Source organism: Xiphophorus hellerii, chromosome 21 (assembly GCF_003331165.1).
Source record: "Xiphophorus hellerii strain 12219 chromosome 21, Xiphophorus_hellerii-4.1, whole genome shotgun sequence".
Taxonomy (NCBI): domain Eukaryota; kingdom Metazoa; phylum Chordata; class Actinopteri; order Cyprinodontiformes; family Poeciliidae; genus Xiphophorus; species Xiphophorus hellerii.
In genome coordinates, this window is record NC_045692.1 from 5,121,981 (window position 1) to 5,142,327 (window position 20,347).

General features: G+C 40.6%; 1 protein-coding gene and 1 long non-coding RNA gene across 3 annotated transcripts in view; one reads left to right on the forward strand and one right to left on the reverse strand.

Annotated features, from left to right (window-relative positions):
* The window catches only part of LOC116711717 (partitioning defective 3 homolog), a 396,764-nt gene that overhangs the window by 136,516 nt on the left and 239,901 nt on the right, over positions 1-20,347 (reverse strand). For both annotated transcript variants that reach the window (XM_032551185.1, XM_032551184.1), the window contains 2 exons: positions 19,275-19,505; positions 13,946-14,156 (listed from right to left, as the gene is read on the reverse strand). In XM_032551185.1, the coding sequence (XP_032407076.1) occupies positions 13,946-14,156; positions 19,275-19,505 (442 nt within the window). The remainder of the gene's footprint in view (positions 1-13,945; positions 14,157-19,274; positions 19,506-20,347) is intronic.
* LOC116711718 (uncharacterized) lies at positions 6,926-7,219 on the forward strand. Its single transcript, XR_004337316.1, has 2 exons — positions 6,926-6,978; positions 7,162-7,219. It is a non-coding gene; the product is annotated as an uncharacterized LOC116711718 (long non-coding RNA).

Consider the following 20,347-nt stretch of genomic DNA (forward strand, 5'->3'; position numbering starts at 1 on the left):
TCGCCTGTTAGTGAAGCTTCTTTGCAAGTCGTCTCAAGCCACATTTTCATTACAAATATGAGAAAAATCTTTGTCTATATTCTGCTAATGTCGAACTCCCCCATGCTCCCACAATTTTGCAATTGCGATGTTTCCAATAAATAAGAAATAAAATTAACAATCACGTGAATAAACTTGTTCATGTGATAAGTTGTTAAAAATTATGGCAGCCATGGATGTAAACAGTTCATAATTCAGTCATGGTGCTAGCACTTATCATCTGTAAGACATCAGAGGAGAAGTTGGTGTCTTATTCAGACGTTGGAATAACAAACCCCTTATATTAGGGAACATATGTGGTGTTTTGGGGAAATTGGAATTGTCGATTTTTAAGAGGAAATATGGATTCAACACGTTTGAATGACTCACAACAAAAACAAAAACAAAACGTGATCCTCCTACTATTTCCTGTCGTCTTCTTTGTCGCAACATCTGGCTGTTGATCATGTGACTCGTCGGATGTGAAAAAAGTGTAGTTTTGCATAATACATCTGTTTTAATATGGCCGAAAAACCACCTCGTCCTAGCACAATTTTTTTTATCAAAAAACGTGTGTTTTTTTCATTAAGCAAATTTATTTTCCTGATTTCAACTTGCGCAATGTTGTGGTTATTGGAAATCCAGTTTCAGAGGTGGAGAATCTTATGTAAAAGATTTGGAGACTCAACTAGATGTGTTTTCACATCAAACAAAATACCTTTGTTATGAAAAATAACAAGTTGATTAACATTATTTTACAAAATAGCTCTCTTCTGTTGATTCTTGTTTGCAAACAAAGTTCAATGCTGACGAGTCTAGAGACAAATGTGCTTTGTGCCGCTCAAATGAATGACTTTCAACCTAAAGGAGAGGTGGAGGGAAATGGGAGGTAGTCCAGTCTGCTCGTCTCGTAACAGTCAGACTGAAATACAGGCATGAACGCGAATCTGCCCAAGCATTGCATGTGAGACCATTGGAGATTGGAGACAGCAGAACTGTCGAGCTGTGATATACATCCCTCCAAGCATTTCGAGGAAGACGTGAGAGATCTTTCTGTCAATGCCGTGATGAATCTCCAGAGCAGCGGTGAAACAGGAGGGGATGGGCAGTTGTGTCAGGACATTTGGAAAGAAAAGAGCTGGGTGGAGTGACTGTGATGGTGAACAAAGTGAGGATGAGCAAAAGTAGGAGTCCAGAGGATGCAGTTAGATAAATAACTTGGGATAGTCCTCCTCTAAAGCTGAATTAGTCATCTTAAAACACCTTTGAGAAGAGCTAAAAAAAAAAAGCTGCACTCAGGATTTCAACATGACAAGAGCAAATACTGGAAAGAAATGGCTAAATCCGAAAAGTATATCTGCTGATTGCAAAATCATTCCACAAATAAATATTAAAACATGTAGGACAATAAACTTCTCTATGCCTCTAAGCTGTCTATATCCCATTGGGGTAGCAAGTTGGCGGTGCGTCGCTAGAGAATCTTTACCCCTTAGAACCTTTTCACATTTACTGATATAATAAGCACAAACCTGTGGATGTTACTGGGATTGTATGTATTCAGTATTCAGTGCCCCCTGAGTCAAAATTTTGTTGAGTCACTTTTAGCTGCAATTACAGCTGGGAGTCTTTTGGGGCATTTCCCTTTACCAGATTTGCTGATCTTCTAGAGAGTCAAAGGAGCTTCAGTTCAAATCTAGAGTCTTTGAACCCCAATTGTCAAGTTTTGCCACAAATTCTCATATGGATTAGGTCTGTTCTTTGACTGTGCTATTCCAACACTTGATAATACTTAATTTGCAGCTATTCTACTGTAGGTACAGTTCAAGGTTTCTGTAACTTTTACAATCCAAAGAGGCATTTTTGCTCACAGTCGAGCAAAATAAAACTGCATACATGACATTTTTGAAAAATAATCTACTCTAGGATGCTCATTGTAATGTTCTTGGGCAAGACACTTGACCCACCTAACCTATTGGTGTAAGCAGTCGAGCTTCTGTTGGACTGTTCCAGAGAACCTGTGGCTACAATGATGTACTTTGGTATCTTGCCAAGTATTTGGCAAGGTACCAAGTACCTTGAAACTGATGGTGGCAAGGTACTTGGTTGAATGTAGTGTGAAGCACTTCTGGACAAGAAGAGTGCTATTGCTGGGTTTCAGATGATGTAGCACCGACGTCACCCAATGCAGATGGAGGGCCGGAAGTAAATGCAGCCCATTTAGATGCCTTGTCTGTTCCAGCCTATTTAGGGCATTAGTGTACTGTTGTGATCAAATTTGCTTTGTTTTGAAACAGAGAAACCCACTTCTGGCCCTCCATCTGTATTGCACGTGTCATCCGGGTCACGTGACTGAAAGCCGGCAATACAGGCAATTTCCCATTTTCCCTGTAGGTAGATGAAACAACTTGGGATTGTTGTTGATTTTTAACATAACCCTGTTTTGAACTTTGGCAACAATTTTTTGACCTTTCTAGTGTGTTCCCATTGTTTATGAGCATGGCTTGACAAAATGTGAAAAATTCGAGGACATTAGTCATTTTGCGAGGCAATGCCCGTCAGGCACAACAGAGGCGTGAAGCCTCCAACGACCTATTCACTAATGATCTGAACATGCCTTGATAATAATCTGCTGCTCTAGACCACTTTATCCATCTCAGCCATGCATTCAAACCCTCTCTCCCCAAATGTACAACCTTTACCAGGAGCAGACTCGTGTGTTACCGTATGGTATGGAAGCCAGGCACCAATTAAGATTCCTTCAATACAAACACAGGAAGGAATGAAATTCTGATTCAACTAAAAAAAAGGAAAAAAGGAAGGAATCTCACATTCCCCGACATACTCTTTGAAGACTGTTGAGGAGGAGAAAAAAAAAAGAACGCAGACATTTTCTCTTAACATGCCGAACACATGTTGAGGCGGTGACAGAGCAAGAGGAATCTGCTTCCTGCCTTTAATTGGTTGCCTTTGATGGAAATCAGAAATGTAATTCAACGTTGATTGATATTATCTTTGCAATTCAAAAGCAATTTTCGGAGCTTTTGTTCTTCCTCCTCGCCATGCCGGTGATTGTCTCTCCCGCAAACTATCTACCGTGTATGTTAGCGTCTATGCACATGAGGGAACTCCACCAATGGGAAAGGTCATTTCAGGCAAAGGCCTCTGTTTCATTACATTCTGAGCCAAGGAGATTGGTGAGCGGACTAGTAATGACTTCCACTGTAGCAGGCGGCCCACTTCATTTGCATAGCGCATAGGAGAAAATAAATAGATTCCCCCTGTGCATTTCTCACCTTTGTCTCCGCAATATCAAACATGCTATGCATCTCTAATTCAGCTTATTGGGCTTTTTTCTTTCCTCTTCGAAGATGTTTAATACGCTTTATTACAGGGAATATTAATGGTTTACTCACACTGTTTTAGAAAAACAATACGAAACCGATCCTTTCTCAAATCAGCGCGCAGCTTTTTTAAAATGATTTTTCATAACTTTGGATCGGCCTGCCTATCCTCGGAGAGAGATTTCAGGTTGAGCAGCCTTCCTCGCATTGATCAAAGGGATTCCAGCCCAAAGTGGGAAATAACATCAAAGTGTCTCGTCGTCTAAAAAAAAAGAAGCAAAATATCAAATAGATTAGGAGAAAGTCAAGAAACACTGGATGCACTCTGTGTAAAATCACGGCGGAGGAAAGGAGAGGCAATAGAAGCTCAAGTGGAAAGGAGCAACAAAGGGAGGAGTGAAACAAGAAAGAGATTGTCTTTGGGTTGACATTCCGTCGGGGTTGGATCATTAGCAGTTATGGGCCTGGTAGACTATGAAAGAGTTGCACTGCTACACTTAATTTCAGCTCTTTAATAAGGCACTTTATGAATTCAGTCATGTTTGCAGCCCCTCTGCACGAGACGCAGCGTGAGAGACATCGGTGGATCTCATTTCAGGCCAACAAGATTTCAGATTCAATTAACTCCATCGCGCAGTACCACCTCTGTTCTCACACGAACACCCCCGCACACACACACACACACACACACACACCCCTACACTCCGTGCTTCTAGGTCTATCTTGGAGCACTGCATGCAGCATTCAAAACCTAATTACTCCAGAGCCGTCTGACGGAGGCCCGGTGCTGCCCAGTCATATTTGCACTGAGCGGCCAAAAGCAGAGAAGTCCCAACCAGTCAAAACTGTCAATCATTTTTCTACGGACGGTGGGTTAAATACCCCCCCCCCCCCCCTCCCCCTCCCTTCAACCTCTCCATTTAATCCCATCACTTTGATTCACCCCATGTCTAAATCGGTTAGCCGTCATTCCCCCCCTCCCCGTCCTGAAGCCCCGCAACAATCTGATGGTTACATTTAATTATTTAACACCAGACAAAGGCGTTTGTGTTTGCTTTAATATGCCGTACTCTGGAGTTTAGTTACTTAACTGGCTTGTTTTTGACTCGTTAATCTTCTCAGTGGGGGGATGTATTGTTACTAATTTGGTCCCCCCATGCCGCATTTTTGGCCTGTTTGTAACTTACATGGCATGTGTTAATGTGGTGTGCCAGTCTTTGGGATCACCAAAAATACAGTTCTAACTAATAAAGATTTGGAAAAATGTGCCGTTTGTTTTCATTGAGGACCATTTAATCACATTTATACTTACTGCCTGCCTTCATCCAGGCTTTTCCACTGCTGCTCTGACTGAATGCTTGGTGACATTGCCCCGCTGGAAGGTGAAACTACGCCTAAGTCTGGAGTCTTTCACACCCTCTAACAGGTGTTCTTCCTGGATTGTCCTGTATTCAGGTCCTCTGACCAGCTTATGGTTCGGCGATGGCTTTTTCCCTGCCTCTCCTCTGTAAAGGTTAGATTTGTAAAGTATTTTGATAAACACTAGCTATGTGCCAATTGTCACAGGAATTTGAGCAAACTTTTGAAATGTCACACACACCCAAAAAAAGCATATTAGGGGCGTTTCCATCTACTGGTTTGGAGCGAGTCAACCAGGAAAACGTACTTTTCTAAGATGTTGACTATGCTGTAGTTTCAAGCTAGCATAGTCGCACATATTAGAAAAATGGAAAGAGGTTTTGCTGCACGCCAACAGTGGAAACAGCTGATCCATCATGAGGTAAATGTTCACTATGTCAGAATTTATTTGGCAAATGTGTTTCCTTCACCCCTTTAGATCATCAAGTCTTCTCCACAAGAACCAAAACCATCTCAAGCGAGGGTAAAAACACTCTTGCGAAACTGAGGAATTTATTTCAAAAGATATCGTTTCCATCATATTTCAAAAAAACATATATGGAAACCGTTTTAGTAACGTGACAACCGATTCTCCAACCTGAGATTCGTTCTCTGTAGCTCCTCCTAATGAGCTCTGGACATTTTGGCTGCCTCACTAGTTAATACTTTTCTTGTCTGGCCTGGTCATTCTAGCAGCAGACAAGAAAAGTTTTTAGGTGGGCCATAAACCTTCACTGCAAAAAACCCAAAATCTAGTTTCTAGTGTTCATTTCTTAGTACACTTGAAATAGAACAAAACTAACTTAAAAGTAACTTTTCAGCAAGATGTATGAGCTTGTTTTAAGTGAAAAAAAATCCTCAATATTAATTTAAAAGAAAATACTAGCTCCCTAGCAGATTATTTCACTTATAAAAAAAATTCCATGATATAAGTAAAATACTTAGTAAGATTTTATGTTTTTGCAGTGTTCCACTTTGTTTACTTCTGAAGGCATTTCATTGGACTAAATTTCGTTTTATTGGTGTATGAGTAAGTTGAGGGTGAACATCAGTGCATGCCACATTTCTTAGATGTTTATTTGAAAAACCGACCTAACATTAAGTTCACTACTTTGTTTTGTTCAAACTTTAAAAGTCTATACTGAGACTGAGACAAAAAAAATGAAAAAGTTCAAGAAATATTCAAAACAAAACTAATTTCCCTCAGTTTACTTTACTTAATCTTATCCAAATACAAGTTACTGTTTGTGCTCACTTCACCATCCACATTAAAGATGTGTTTTTTAAATGACTTCTTATATAATTACTCCATTGTTCAGATAACTCCACATGATACTCGTTGCTACACAGAGGCTCCAGCTTGATGCTGCGCCTCACGCTTGCCTTTAATACCTCAGCCCAGACATTGTGATAAGTGAGGCGGGAAAAAAAAAGAAAAAAAAAAAAGCAGAACAATTATCATTTTCTCTCAGATTACATTCAGCAGATGTCAGGGCTCTCATGTGGAGGCGTCTAATTGCTGTCTTCAAATCAAATGTGGCACAATATTACAATATGCGAGCGCATGTCGTAGGGAAGCGGAGAGGCTCGTGTGTTAAACCGAGAGGGTGTGTGTGTGTGTGTGGGGGTGTGTGTGTGCGTGTGCAGGAAACCAACACGTGTCACTGCAGTGTAGTAATGACGAACCAAGCTTGTTCATCATTGCTTTTTAACAACATGAGCAGGGAAGAGTCGTGGAGGAACTTGCTACACTGCAAAAACACAAACTCTTACCTATCTTCTTTTTTTTTTTTTTGGTCTAGTTTCTAGTGCAAATATCTCAGTACACTTGAAATAAGATGAGACTAACTTAAACGTAACGTTTCAACAAGATATAGGAGCTTGTTATATATCAATAATTCCTTAATATTGATTTTTAAAAACGTACTAGCTCCACTGGCAGATTATTTCACTTCTAAAATGTGGAAAAGGTCTTCTTATAAGTGAAACATACAACAGAACCAGGACGTTTTAATCAACATTCAAGAATGTTGGACTTGGAAGAGACTCATATCTTGCACTACAAATTAGACCAAAAAATAGGTGGTAAGATTTTGTGTGAAAAATGTCTCGTTATAATAATACTTTTACTTTTTCATCAATATTAAGGAAATATTTACTTTTCACAAGCTCTTATATCTTTCTGAAAAGTTACTTGCAACTTAGTTTTGTCTTATTTAAAGTGTACTACAATATTTGCACTAACAACTAGACGATAGAAATACCTGGCAAGATTAAATGTGAAAAATATAATTTTAAGTGAAATAATCTTCCAATGGAACTAGTACTTTTAAAAAAATCAATATTAAGGAAATATTGACTTAAAATAAAAATTACTTATAAGATAGTTTTGCCTTATTTAAAGTGTACTAAGATATCCGCACTAGAATCTAGACCAGATATACTTGGTGAGATTTTGTGTTTTTGCAGTGATATACGTGGACGATATGGTCACGCTTTTTGTAATATGTTATCCATATTCCAGGCAGTACTAGTGCATGCACAGAAAAAAAAAACACGCACACACACACACCCATACACGCTTTAGTCCTGCTCTGGTCCAGTCCCAGGCACTTCAGGCCGGCTCCTTCACTGCATAAGAATAATAGGGGCTGAAGGACAGAAAGCTTCCTTCCTCTCCGGCTTTCACCGCGACGCCCCGGCCCTCCCGAGTCCCCCTGCGCAGCCTTGAGAGGGGCTGCGCATTGGTGGGGGAGGAGGGGCTGACACAGAGGGGGGAGAGAGGGGGTCGCGACTGTCACACTAAGCTCCAGTGTCGCCTGATGGCTCCGCATGAGGCATGCCACTTATCAGATTGGTGGGGAGGGTAGTAAAAATCAAGAAAAAAAAAAAAAACGGTGTGTGTGTGGGAGGGGGGGGGGAGTGTCTGTGTGGGTGAGAATACACTGGGGAGGAAGGGTTGAAGTTGATGCCAGAGCCTATTAAAGCAATCTTTTTCATTTCCACACACGCAGACGAGCACTACACGCGAGCAGACACGCAGATCTACATGCGCCTCGCAGCTCGCTCGCCCAGCATCCCGCATTAAGATGTACAAAAACCTCCACAGATCCCCCAAACCTTCCTGCAGGCAGGCAGACAGTGGCGTGATGGCTTGACTGCAAAAAAAGGCTCCCTTCTTTTCTCATCCCTCTCTCCTTCCCCGTCTCCCTTTGCTTTTCATCCTTGGTTTCCATTCTCCCCCGGTGCCCCAGTTCACTCCAGTGCACACGCTCCCTTTCTCCCTCCACTCCCCACCTCCACCACCTCTCTGTGGAAACCATTTCCCTTCCCAGCCCTTCTTTGCATTTCCCCTGTCTCCCTACTGCTGTTCTGATGTATCAAAGTGAAAAAAAAAGAAAAAACAGTTAAAGACAAAATGTTTGAATGCATATTAATGCATACAAGTCTAATCTTCATAAATATATTTAACTACCACATATAATCACATATAGGATGTGAATTATGTATATGCATATATGATTTTACCCAAGCTGCAAAGCTAACACTGCACTGCAAAAACATAAAAATTTACCAAGTATTTTTTCCAGTTTAGTTTCTAGTGCAAACGTGTTAGTGAACTTGAAATAAAAATGTACAAGTAACTTTTCAGCAAGTTATAGGAGCTTGTTTTAAGTCATTAATTCTTGAATATCGATAAGAAAGTTCAGGTTCCACTGGCAGGTTATTTCAAGACATTTTCACCATGTTATTAGTGAAATAGTCTACCAGAGGAACTAGTACTTTCTCAACAATTTTAAGGAATTATCCTTACAATAGGCTCATATCTTGCTGAAAAGTTACTTGTATTTTATTTCAATATTGCACTAGAAACTAGTGTGAAAAAAAGACTTTTTGTGTTTTTGCAGAGCAGCGTTAGCTTTGTAGCTTGGGTGAAATTACATGTAGATTATTCCACTTACAACAATAAATTTTTCCCCATGTTTTAATGAAATAATCCGCCATTGAAACTAGAACAATATTAGGGAATTACTGACTTAAAACAAGCTCATATGCTGCAGAAAAGTTACTTGTGAGTTAGTTTTGTCTTATTTCAAGCACACCAAGATATTTATTAGAAACTGTACCAAAAATATTCGGTTAGGTTTTGCGTTTTTGCAGGGTGGATGCTCCGCACGTCCATTTGTTTCCTTTATTTGGTGCATGCTCGTAGACGTGACACACTTTCACACCAAGTGATGGAGTTTGGGGCTCTGATGGAAGAGGTCAGCCAGTCGCAGAGCAGATAAACAACACCTCATTAGTCCAGTTGAAGGCATCGTTGTGCGATAGCATGCCAACGCGGCCCTGGGCTAAGCTGCAGACATGGAAACAATCCTGATCGGACTGGAAGGTAACGATCACGTGTTATCCACTAGAAAGGACATAAATAATAAAGGATAGTGGTTAGGGGGGATAATGTGGCCCCATGTGACCCCTATAGCCTAATGAATGCAGACATGTACACTGTGACAACATGCATGTAACGGGCATTTTTAGAATAACACCGATGCATCGCTGCCCAGGGCTGGTTTTATCTTCTGCACGCAAACATGCAGAGCCCAGTCCATTCATACGATTATGGAGTAGTCTACTGGGTCGCTTACAGTGCAAAAATGTCCATAATGCTTGGAAAAATAGTGACAGAAACATAATGGAAGTGTTAAACTTAAAGAAAAAAAAAGAACTCCATTTATTCTGATAACCCTCATTCACCTTCGGAGGTCATTTCAGTCCACTTGTTCCATTTATTCCAAGAGCAAATGTTCAGTCAAACAGCTGTTATGTGAAAAGTTGACAGATTAATTAGAGAAAACAGAAACTAGCAGTGCGCTGGCAAACTGGCATCATTCTGAGGTATCTCACAGTGAAACATGGTGGTGGCGGCGTCATGCTCTGGGGGATGTTTTTCCATTCGAGTCACAAAAGTTGATTATGTTTAGTGGGAAGGAGGATAGAGATCAATACATGGAGATTCTGGAAGGTCAACTCTTGGAGGAGATTCAATGTCCAGGATATTCCTGTGCTAAATTTGTCAACTGTCACCATTTGTGACAGTTTGTCATGAGACCGATAATCTGTGAAAAGATCCATCTCCTCCTCCTCCTCCCTGAGCTACTGTTGCTGACTGAAGAAATGCACCGCTCCTGGTAAAAAACAACCAATCAGAGCAAGGGGGAGGGCCTTAGCTCTGTGTACGTGTACAACGGTGGAAAAACAACTCACCGTTGCAGGAAAATCGTTTTTCTGATGTCATTGGTGGCCATGGTAACTAGTTTAAGCATTCATGGCAGACTCCATTGTGGTGGATAAGCAAAGGAGAAGTTGGGAGCAGCTTGTACACGAGCATGAGTGACAGTGCTAAGACCCTCCTCATGTCTGATTGGTTGTTTCTGACAAAGTGGGGTATTTGTGCAGTAGGAACACGGGGGAGAAGGCAGAGGAGCTCGATTTTCTCCGGTGTCTCATAATGTACTTTCACGACATGGTGACAGTTTTAACAAATATGTCGGTTTTTTTTAAGTAAAAGTTGCATAATGCAGCTTTAAAGTCCAGACATGAACTTTAAATTAGAAAGTGGATGTTCACACTGACTGAACTTGGTTAATAAACTATGTTCTACATACCTCGGTCTGGTTTCAGATTATAAACTCTGAGAAGTTTAAATGTGGCAAAAGAGAGAAAGTACAACATCTCACTCTGTTTAGTAAAACACTACAGCGTACATGTTTCACTTTTTGAGCCAAATTACTTTTTGTCTGCCTGTAATGTAAACTACTGAGAAGAGGTAGGAATCCAGAAAGGTCCAGCATGACTTTCAGCTCCCTTTCTGTACAACACAACTTTATACATTCTGGCATTCGACTCTTCCTTTGTTTTTGCATTCCACCTCTTCTTCCCCTGAACTCCTATATATTAGGCATCCCTCCTTTTCTCCTGGCACCGACGTTAATGCACTCCCAACAAGGCTGTCTATTAGGCCGACGTGGACAACGCGTTCATCAGGCCATCCAAGAAGGCCTGCATGCAAATGAGCTCAAACTGCAGCGAGTTGCAAAACTCCTTGAAAATCCTGAGAGGCAGAACGTGTGGAAGACATGCATCTGGGAGACACGGCGGGCTGTCCAATTCATGCTGATGAAAACCACGGAGACGAGCAGCACAAAGGATTAACCTAATCAGGATGTCTTTTTGATGTTTTGATGCAACGCTGAGACACCCGAATGTGAAAATCAGCGCTATGAATTCCGTCCGCGAAGCGTGAGCCTTCAAGGAGCGTTTTCCTTCCCCTGTCAGCCGGAGCCTTTGTCATGAGCAGTGCAACTTTCCCCTCCCTGAAATGAAACAAAACTTTCGCCGGAATTGCTAAAAGCGAGACACACAACAGACAGATATGACACTTTGATTCTCTATCCTCCCTCCTGACCGCTAGGCATTTCACAGCACTTAGTGTTTTGTTGTTGCACCCGGCGAGACGCGTTTATTTTCACCTCAGTTCTTTGCCATTGTTAAGTATTTAAAACTGTCAGGTGGAGTGGGAGAAAAACGAAGAGAAGACATTAAGATGGTGCGAGGAGTTTGATAGGATTTAAGCTGAAAAATGACATGAAGTAGAAGTTGTTGAGAGACGACACCAAAACTTTGAGGCTGAGTCAGGCTGGTTCACTACGACGGCGTATTAGGGTCATCAAAGATAGGAGAAAACACAAAAGGAGACAAAAAAAATTTTGGGAATTAATCTTACAAATATTTTTGATTAAAAAACTCACAACTTTCCTTTTTTCCAGAAAAAAGGAAACATATTCAAACTCAAAGTATGAAAATTGCAAGAAATTTTTTTTTGATACTGATCTGGGAAATTTTTTAGAACAAACTTGAAACTCAAGTCAAAAATGTTCAAATATTGACATTCAGAAAATTTCCAAAAGTCAAAAATGTTCAACATTTCAAACTGAGAAATTTCCAACATTTTTTCTAGAAAATTTCCGATTAATCTCAAATTTTCTGATTTCTTCCAAGCAAATTTTTTACTTCCAAGTGAAAGATACTGTTTTAAAGATTCGAGAAAATTTCTGCTTCTTTTTGAGTTTTCAAACTCAGAAATTTCTAAGATTTTTCTAGGACATTTTCTGGGATTAATCTCAAAATTTCCTAGATTTTCAAAGCAAATTTGTAACTTTTCACAAACAGAAATTTCCACATTTTTTACACAGTGGCCTTGACACGCTGCCGTAGGCTCGCAGGTCTCCCTCTTTGTATTCAGGAGGCGCGGGGCCTGCCGTTAAACGCACAGAGCAGGGGGAGTGTCAGAGCGGCCCGCAGCATGCCAACTCTTAAGTGACTGTGGCACTCAAAGATAATGAAGAACGATGATGGGGCCAAGGAGGGCATGTACCGGGCCCACATGCACAGGGAAAATCACCAGCAGCACACAGCTACTCAGAAAGATTTAAGCTTTGCTCACAGCACTGATTGCATGTCAGAGTGTCAGACCTCTGGCTCAAATTGCTACCTCTATTCAAATGATCTGCAGTTCCTAAAAAAACTAAAAAAAACATCTCTGCGTGTTTGCGCTTTTGCCTGGTGTGTGACTTGTATATTGTTGCCAAACCTTGAAATGACAACTGAGCAACCATAAAAAAAAACAAACAAAAAAAAAACATGAAATGTGCAAAACTGAAATCATTCAAAACGAACAAGCCCCCACCCCCGCGCATTTGTCAGTTGTGACCTGGAAACACGCTTGTCGTCTTTTGTTCAGAGTTCTGTGCCTTTCCCAGTGATATGCTAACTAATCCTATTAAGGTAATCCACATGAAAACAACTTACGGCGCGATAGCGGTGGAGAGAGCGCCTTCGCCGTTAATTTATGCCATATTAAAATGTGCAGAGAACCGAAATAATTAATGGAACTCCATTGGAAGTTTTTCATGCGACGGGAATGCTGAATTGATACCTGCAGGATGTGAGTTTTATTCGAGTGCAAGTCTGGGAATGCTTCTGCGTCGATAGTCGCGTCTGTGATTGAAAGCAAATGTTTTTAATGTGCATAATTTAAATGCTCTATTCTCATTTGTGTGGAAACATGAGGGGGGCTTATATATAAAGACTTCAAGAATACAATGACAATGATCACAGGACTTCTGAAGTACGGTGCCTTGTAAGAGTATCTTCTTTTTTTTAATAACATTTTTCATATTGCAATTTAACGGGTAGAAAATGTTACACAGATTAAAAAAATCTTAAACAATACAAATATGAGAAGTGAGGCATCCATTGACCGTATAGTTGCACAAATTGGAATTACAAAATTTACTTGACAGAAACGCGCCAATTTGGAAAAAATCTCAGATTGACAATGATGAGGTTCTTAAAAACCTTCTCAAAATTGGAAAAACATAATTTGATATTTATGATTGCAAAGACAAGGTCACACTGTAGATGTGTCATTTAATTTTGCCAGATATTTCCAAGGGAATGACAATGCTGGAAAACAGGAGAGTCACTTTGGGTTTAATTCAGAATACATCCCTGCTATAGGATTTTCTGCATATAAAGAATCCTGTGTGGTTGGATAATAGCAGCAAAAAGATTCAGAGAGAAGAAGTAAAATATATGCTTTTGCTGGAATCCTGCAGCTCCATGTTGAAACAGAAGCTATTAGAGTCAGGAAGAGGCGGCAGTGCTAACTGATTCAAAGTCGATTTTAACATCTCCAAAGGTCTTTAATTCCCCAAGCGACGTTCGGGCCCCTCCCCATTAGCGCTCACACCGGCTCTGAACAATGTCTGCTGGTTAACCAATGCTGAGCGATGTGGATAGAAGGCCTGCGCACATGGGATTATGAATAAAACATGTTGCCCTTATTAAAAATAATCTTGCTCTAAAGTGCCAAAGGCCCTTGAGGTCGATAACCAACCCCCCACCCCCTTGCTCCATCACTCCAGCATCTCACAGGGTTCAAGGAAAAGGGTCCCTGATTAGCGCTGGCAACATCCAGAGAATGTATTCAGTCTGTATGATCCACTGCTGAACATGTTGTGTGGAATTAAACAAAACAGCGATTGGTGCTCAGGGCAACGCAAACGGAGTGTGTCAGGGTGTCGGTGTTGTGTGGGAGCACAGCTTCGGCCCTCTGGTGTTCCTACCTGAACATCTCACCCAGGCCCTTCAGCACACCCTTCTTTGGTTTGTTTTTGTCCTTGTCTTTCTCCTTGTCCACGCTCTTGGTTTCCTTCGGCCCGCCCAGGGCACCGTCCTTCTGTTTGTCATCAACCAGCCCGCCGCCTAGGCTGAGGTCGCCGCTCGTGGACATCGACTCGAGGCCTGACCGGTAGCTCTCCTCTGTGTCTTCATCCACTGGAAGGACAGAAAATGTCAGATGGAGTGTCAAGTATAAAGTTGTGGTACAGATGTGCTGTGCAGTCACAATTCAATGGGTCAGGATCATCAAAAAAAGTACTGGTCCTCCTTTGATTTAACTCTAGTAAAGTATATTTCTGAAAACTTGAGTTCCATTTCACCAGCCACACCAAGGCCTAGTTACTGCCAGAATGAAGATATTGCTCAAAGAGCACCTGTCTGACAACATGAAGAAAGCAGAAAGACCTCATTTAAGCACTACATCATGGCTTGATGTGAAAAAAATTCAAGAACCTATCTAAGCCTAACCCTACCCAATTCCTCTAGAGCGTACAAACAAACAGGGAACAAAATCTGAAGTACCGCAAACCTCCCGTAAAGAACTATAAAGGTCAGTGTCTATGATATAATCATAATTAAGAGACTGGGTGAAAACATAATCCATGGGAGACTTCCAACGTCAAAATGCCAGCTGACCACAGAGACCACCAAAAAAACCAGCGGATTGACAAGACAATGATAGAACTGTTTGGAGGATGTGCATCCCATTACATAGCATGTTGGTCTAAAACTGCACTGCTACTTCAGGACTGGGAAGACTTGATGTAAACAACTGAACCAAGATTCCTCTCAACCAGAAAATCTCAACAAGGGCGCGTTGTCTCGAGATAAGGCATGCTTGGGCTATGCAGTGAGAAAGCAATCCCTAGCATGAAGCGAGAAGGGTCTTGGAGTGTCCTGGTTAAAGTCTGAACCTTAATCCAATGGAAAACCTTGGGGCATGATATGGAACATTCTTGAAAACATTCCAATTAAAACAATCTTTCCAGAAGAAAGGGGACACAATTCCTCCACTCATTGTTATTGCAGACATTGTAGCCAATTAGAGTGAGCAATCCATTAGAGGATTACTTTTTCACATAGAGCCAAGCTGGTTTGGATGGATTTTCCCTTTATAAACCAATTTTAAAAAGCAGTTCATACTAACTCCTGTTTTTGTCTCATAATGTTTGTTGATCTGTAACATTTACGGCACAAAGAGCAAAAGAAGAATCCTTAAGGAGGAAATATTTTATCACAGCACTTCCACACTGTCAGGAACTTTTACACAAGCCAAGGCAGCTTAGAAAATAAAGTGCAACTAAATGAACTTTAACTTTCAGTCGACTCCCTGCAGATCAATGAAGCTGTATTTGAAATCAGCAGACAGCGCCAGTTTTCTTTTATCAGTTGCAGTGCATAACTTCTTTCTTTTAGCAACATCAGAGGAGCCATGGAAAAAAAAACAAAAAAAAAACTGTGTCCCAAAAGGTATAGCAGCTCTGAACAAAACACACTGAATTCATTCGCCTCATTAGAGCAGAATATATTTACGTTGCACACCCACTGAGAGTAGTGTGCACTGGAACAGATTTTCACTTAGCTCAGACGCTCAAAGTTATTTCAGTTGTGTGTATTTCACATGGAACACAGAAAGAAAGAAAAAAAACCTCTTCTGCTGTATTTTACACATAAAAAAAAAACACCTTCACGCAAGCGTAAGCAGTAATGATAGTCATGCGAATCTGATTTTTAATTACGTCTGAACTAATTTTAAAACCGAGATCAAACTCAAACCGAACTCCTTAGGTGCTGCAAGGTTGATTAAACCCAAAGTTTTCATCACATCTAATCAGAATCAATGTAGAAAATGTAATTAATCCGTCACTAATTATGCATTTAAATAATCTTGAAGAAGGCTTCTGGGGATCATAATTGCAAATACGACGTGCGCCGAGCTTGGCACGGCTCCCTGTCTGCGCTCTGAGGTATGAAGTAGATGTCCCTTAGATTACAATGTATTACAGTCATACATATCATTGTTCAACTTCTGCCTCTGATATATATATAGAGAAAGAGGGAGAGAAAAGTGCTTATCATGTGGAAAGACGAGGGAGGCGAGACAAAGATATTTAGCAGCCTAAGGAAGGGGAGAGTGTGCTGGAATCAGATTTGAAGGATGATCGGGTTTGGCTTTCTTCTTGTGATCTGTGCAGCTATCAGCCTTTTGTTTCAGCTGCCACCTCAAAGGAAACCACCGAAACGGAATGTGAACACAGAGCACCGAACGGCGAGAACACAAAGGAGATTAGCGTCTTCAATCTGCTCGATTATGCAGTTGGTCTCTCCACACGGCCTCTCGCCTCTGTTTGCACAGGTGCCTCCGCACCACATTAGAATGTCGCAGAAAACTCAGTTCGTTTCAACAATTTGATTCAAACAGTGATGATGTAGTTTTAATAGAAACAGGATGAGCTACTTCATGTGTGTGTTTTCTTCAATTGTTATTGACAGGCTCAATAACAATTGCCTGCTACAATAATAACAAGATGTTTTGTAATATAGAACTGCAGCGTTATGATCATGTCATGGCCCACTTAATTATGAGGAAGAGTGTTGGTCTAAGATTGGTTGAGCATGTGGTGTCCAAGTGTATTAATCAGGGTTTGTGCAGGTTTCACCAACTTAAATGTAAGACTTTTTAAGACGTTTATGAATTAAGTTTAAGACCTGCATCAAAAAAACAAAAAATCACATATTTTTATATAGTGGCAGTGCCCAGCTGTTTTGCCCAGAATGCATTTAGCATTGTGTGAGTTGGCAAAAGAAGTGAGTCAGTGGCAAAGACATACGTCATCCAGCAAACTGCCGATAAATTTCCACTTACCCACGATAGACACAAAAAAACTAGCTAGCTAGCTAACTAGCTGCAAGCTACCGCTCGCTAGCAGTAGGTTTTTCAATACCTTGTAAAGACCGTGAGTCATTTCTCATACTAGCACTAGATACGGTAGTGTGTTTTGGTTGTTTTTGCTGTTGGAGATGATTTTTCCTCCAGCTAGGTTCGTGATGTATGAGGTTCAAGAAGAGTCAGTGACTTGGATTCATGAATTCCATTTATTAAAATGCAACGCTGATCCATTGTCATGTTTTTCTTATGGGAAAGCACAGCAAAAATGACACCTAACAACATAGAGGCCTTCCTTTAGTAGGCCTCTATGTAAACGAGGTCCTAAAGAGGGCGTTCCTTAGCGAATGTGCATGTGTGTATATAGGAGCATGCAAGTAGCTAAAACAGATAGAGGAACACACAGAATTCTTTATTCCCAACATTACCCAGAATGCCTTGCGATGTAGTTCTCTTCCTCTTTTTGGAGCGGTCTCCGGTTGGAATTCAATTTGAGACCCAGATTTAGCTTTTTTGATCCGTGTCAGAGTTCAATTGCGCATTGAACGCCTCCCCAAACGAACCACACTTTCTTCGCAAATGAATTGGGAGTTGGATGTAAGCAGACTAAACAGGGCTGGTGTGATTACCTGAGATGAACCTGGGCACCTGCACACATTCGCATGCGGTTTCTGGATAGGGATCTGCTTGATCCCTCTATCTGCCGCCTGCTTATCATCCACTTAAGAACAATGGTGCTGAGTAGCAGCTGTGAGCTGTATCTGGCTAGTTAAATGAATGAGATTAGCAGTAGTGCTAATGTTCCTACCACTGCTTAATGATGCTGAGCTGCAGATAACACTCTAAATATTTTAATCCACAACTTCCCAGAGGGCAGCAGATGAACGCGTCTCTCTGCGCACACCTGCAGGTTTTGTTTGTGTTTAAGCTGATTTGAATTCAATATATATACACATTTATACACTATACACTATTAAACATGACATTAAATGAGGGGGGAAAAAAAGAACTACATCTTTTTAAAAATCAGAAAAAAGCCTTCACCGTCAGACATCAGAAGGTGAGGCTGGGAAGACTGATTTGATGGGTCTCAAAAAGAAGAAAAAGTTCGACATTCTCAACTGATAAGCGGAAGCCTTGATGAAAGTGTCAGGAAACTCAAAGATAATTTGCGGCAGGCGACAATCGCCTGAAACATTTTGTCACTTCTCTGAAATCAACCATTAAACTTTTCCTCCTTAATAATCATAGACCTTTAAGACAGCTCGTCAGCGAAGGTTATGAAAGACAAAGAAAATTGCAAGTCATTTTTCCTCCCCCCCGCCAACACATAAAAGACATGAGAGATGATTTTACTTTCTCTATCTTACTCCTTCAAAACAGTCCAACACAAAAGCATTTTGTTTTTTCCTGTTTTTTTTTTTTGTTGTTTTTGTCCAGCAGAATATCTTGTGGGGACACATTTTCTTTACGTGTTGTTGCCCACCTTCCCCCCTCCCCCCCACACACACACCCCACTCCCATCCCTCCGTTCTTATTTTATGTAAATAAAAGTCTGGGAGCATGTGGAAGGCAGCGGCTTATCTGTCAACTCTGACTATTAACCTCGGTGACGAGCGCAGGCTGGCTGCTTTTATCTAAATTGAAAAACAGAGTTATTTGAATATCATGGGGAGAATGCAATATACTGCAGCAGGGGAAATCGGTTGCTTTCCCCATTTTTCTTTGCAGAGATAAGACTGTATTTAGTGGCTTGCCGACAGAGCTTATGAGAACAAAGCGTTTCAGGCAAATAATTCCTTCTTTTTCAAATGTCCCCCAGCTCTTTTAATGGAATCCTTTAATGGTGAAAGGAAATTTATATCGAGTGATTACTCTTGTGGTGTTGCAGTGTTATTACCTGTCGGAAACTGTAACACGGCTGTCTCTCCGCCATCCTGTGTGTGGGGGTGTGTGTTGTGTGTGTGCTGTCATCGCCTGACAACTACAGTCACGTGCAGAAATATTCACACCCCTTGAACTTTTTAGTGTTTTATCTCACACTTAACTGTGTTCTAATGGGCTTTTACGAGACAGACCAACACAATGCAGAATTTTGGGGAGTTGTTGATGTGATTTTCCAACAAAAGAACTGAAAAGTGTTGACATACATGTTTAACTTCTTCAGTCTAACACCCCGAAATAAAAATCTTGTGCAACAAACTCCCTTTAGAAGAGGCTTTGCTCAATCCACCATGTGTCACTGTGGAGGGTTAATACTCGGTTTTCACTTTTTGCTGAAAAGTTACTTATAAGTTAGTTTTGTCTTATTTCAAGTGTGCTAAGATATTTGCAGTAGAAACTAGAACAAAGACGGAATTGTTAAGCAGAAATATATAAATGCTCACATGTCTCCACGCTGTTTTCTTCCCTTGGTATGAGACCAGGTTTCACATATGACTTGTCGATTGCCGCCCGGAAGCTCTCGTTGCAGCCTCTCCCCCTGATGATGCGTGGATGAATCCTCTGGACGTTGAGCTCGTCGCCCGCGATGACGTCGTGGGCATCTTTCTGGAGACTCTCCATGGAGGTGGACTTTTTTAGACGCGGGGAAGAGCTGACATGTCGCTCTTCAAAACCTGCAAAAAAAGAGTGAGGAGTGTGAAAATGGTCGTGAGATTTTTGGCTCTTAGTATCGCACAAGCAGGAGTTAATATGTGTAAATTATGGAACTGGGTCATTTAAATAAATCCTTCATATTTTCAACAAAACTCTACGTCATTGAAAAAAAAGAAAAGGTTAAAGTATATCAATCAAAATCAGAAATAGATGCCTTAATATTGAGGGCTGCGAGCCTCATAATTCAATAAATCCTTATAATAATATATTAAATCATAGTCAATAAGTTAGTGTATGCATTCTGATGAGACCTGCTTGTTAGATTAAAAGCATCTTTTAAAATAACCTTTAATTAAACTCTTTCAAGATAATGTAATATTCTAATCTTAAGTGTCACGTCTTCATCGGCTGTAAGCGAAAACTCATCCTAGCAGAAATAAAGGCGTAAAAAGAATCAGTCTGTGTGATTGCAATGTGTTTCACTTGAGAACTGAGTTACTAAAATAAATAAACCTTACCAATCTATTGTTTTTATTTGCTCTGTAAATATGTGAGAATCCAACACAATTACAGATGAAATAGATAAATAAGATTTGAACTGAAGAACTGTTCAAACAATCTACAGTTCAGGATAAAATGATTCGTATGCTGTTACAGACCATGTGATTGGTCTGGAGTTAAAGTACCAATCAGATTTTAGGCACACAGATTGTTGCTTTTTTTTAATGATGGATTGTAGCACTACTGAAATTACTAAATTGTGTATGATCCTATGCATGATTTAATCATATAATGACTTCAAGTTATAATCTAGTATTTGCATTTTTTGGCTTGTTTTAAATGTGTATTTACTTTTACTGGT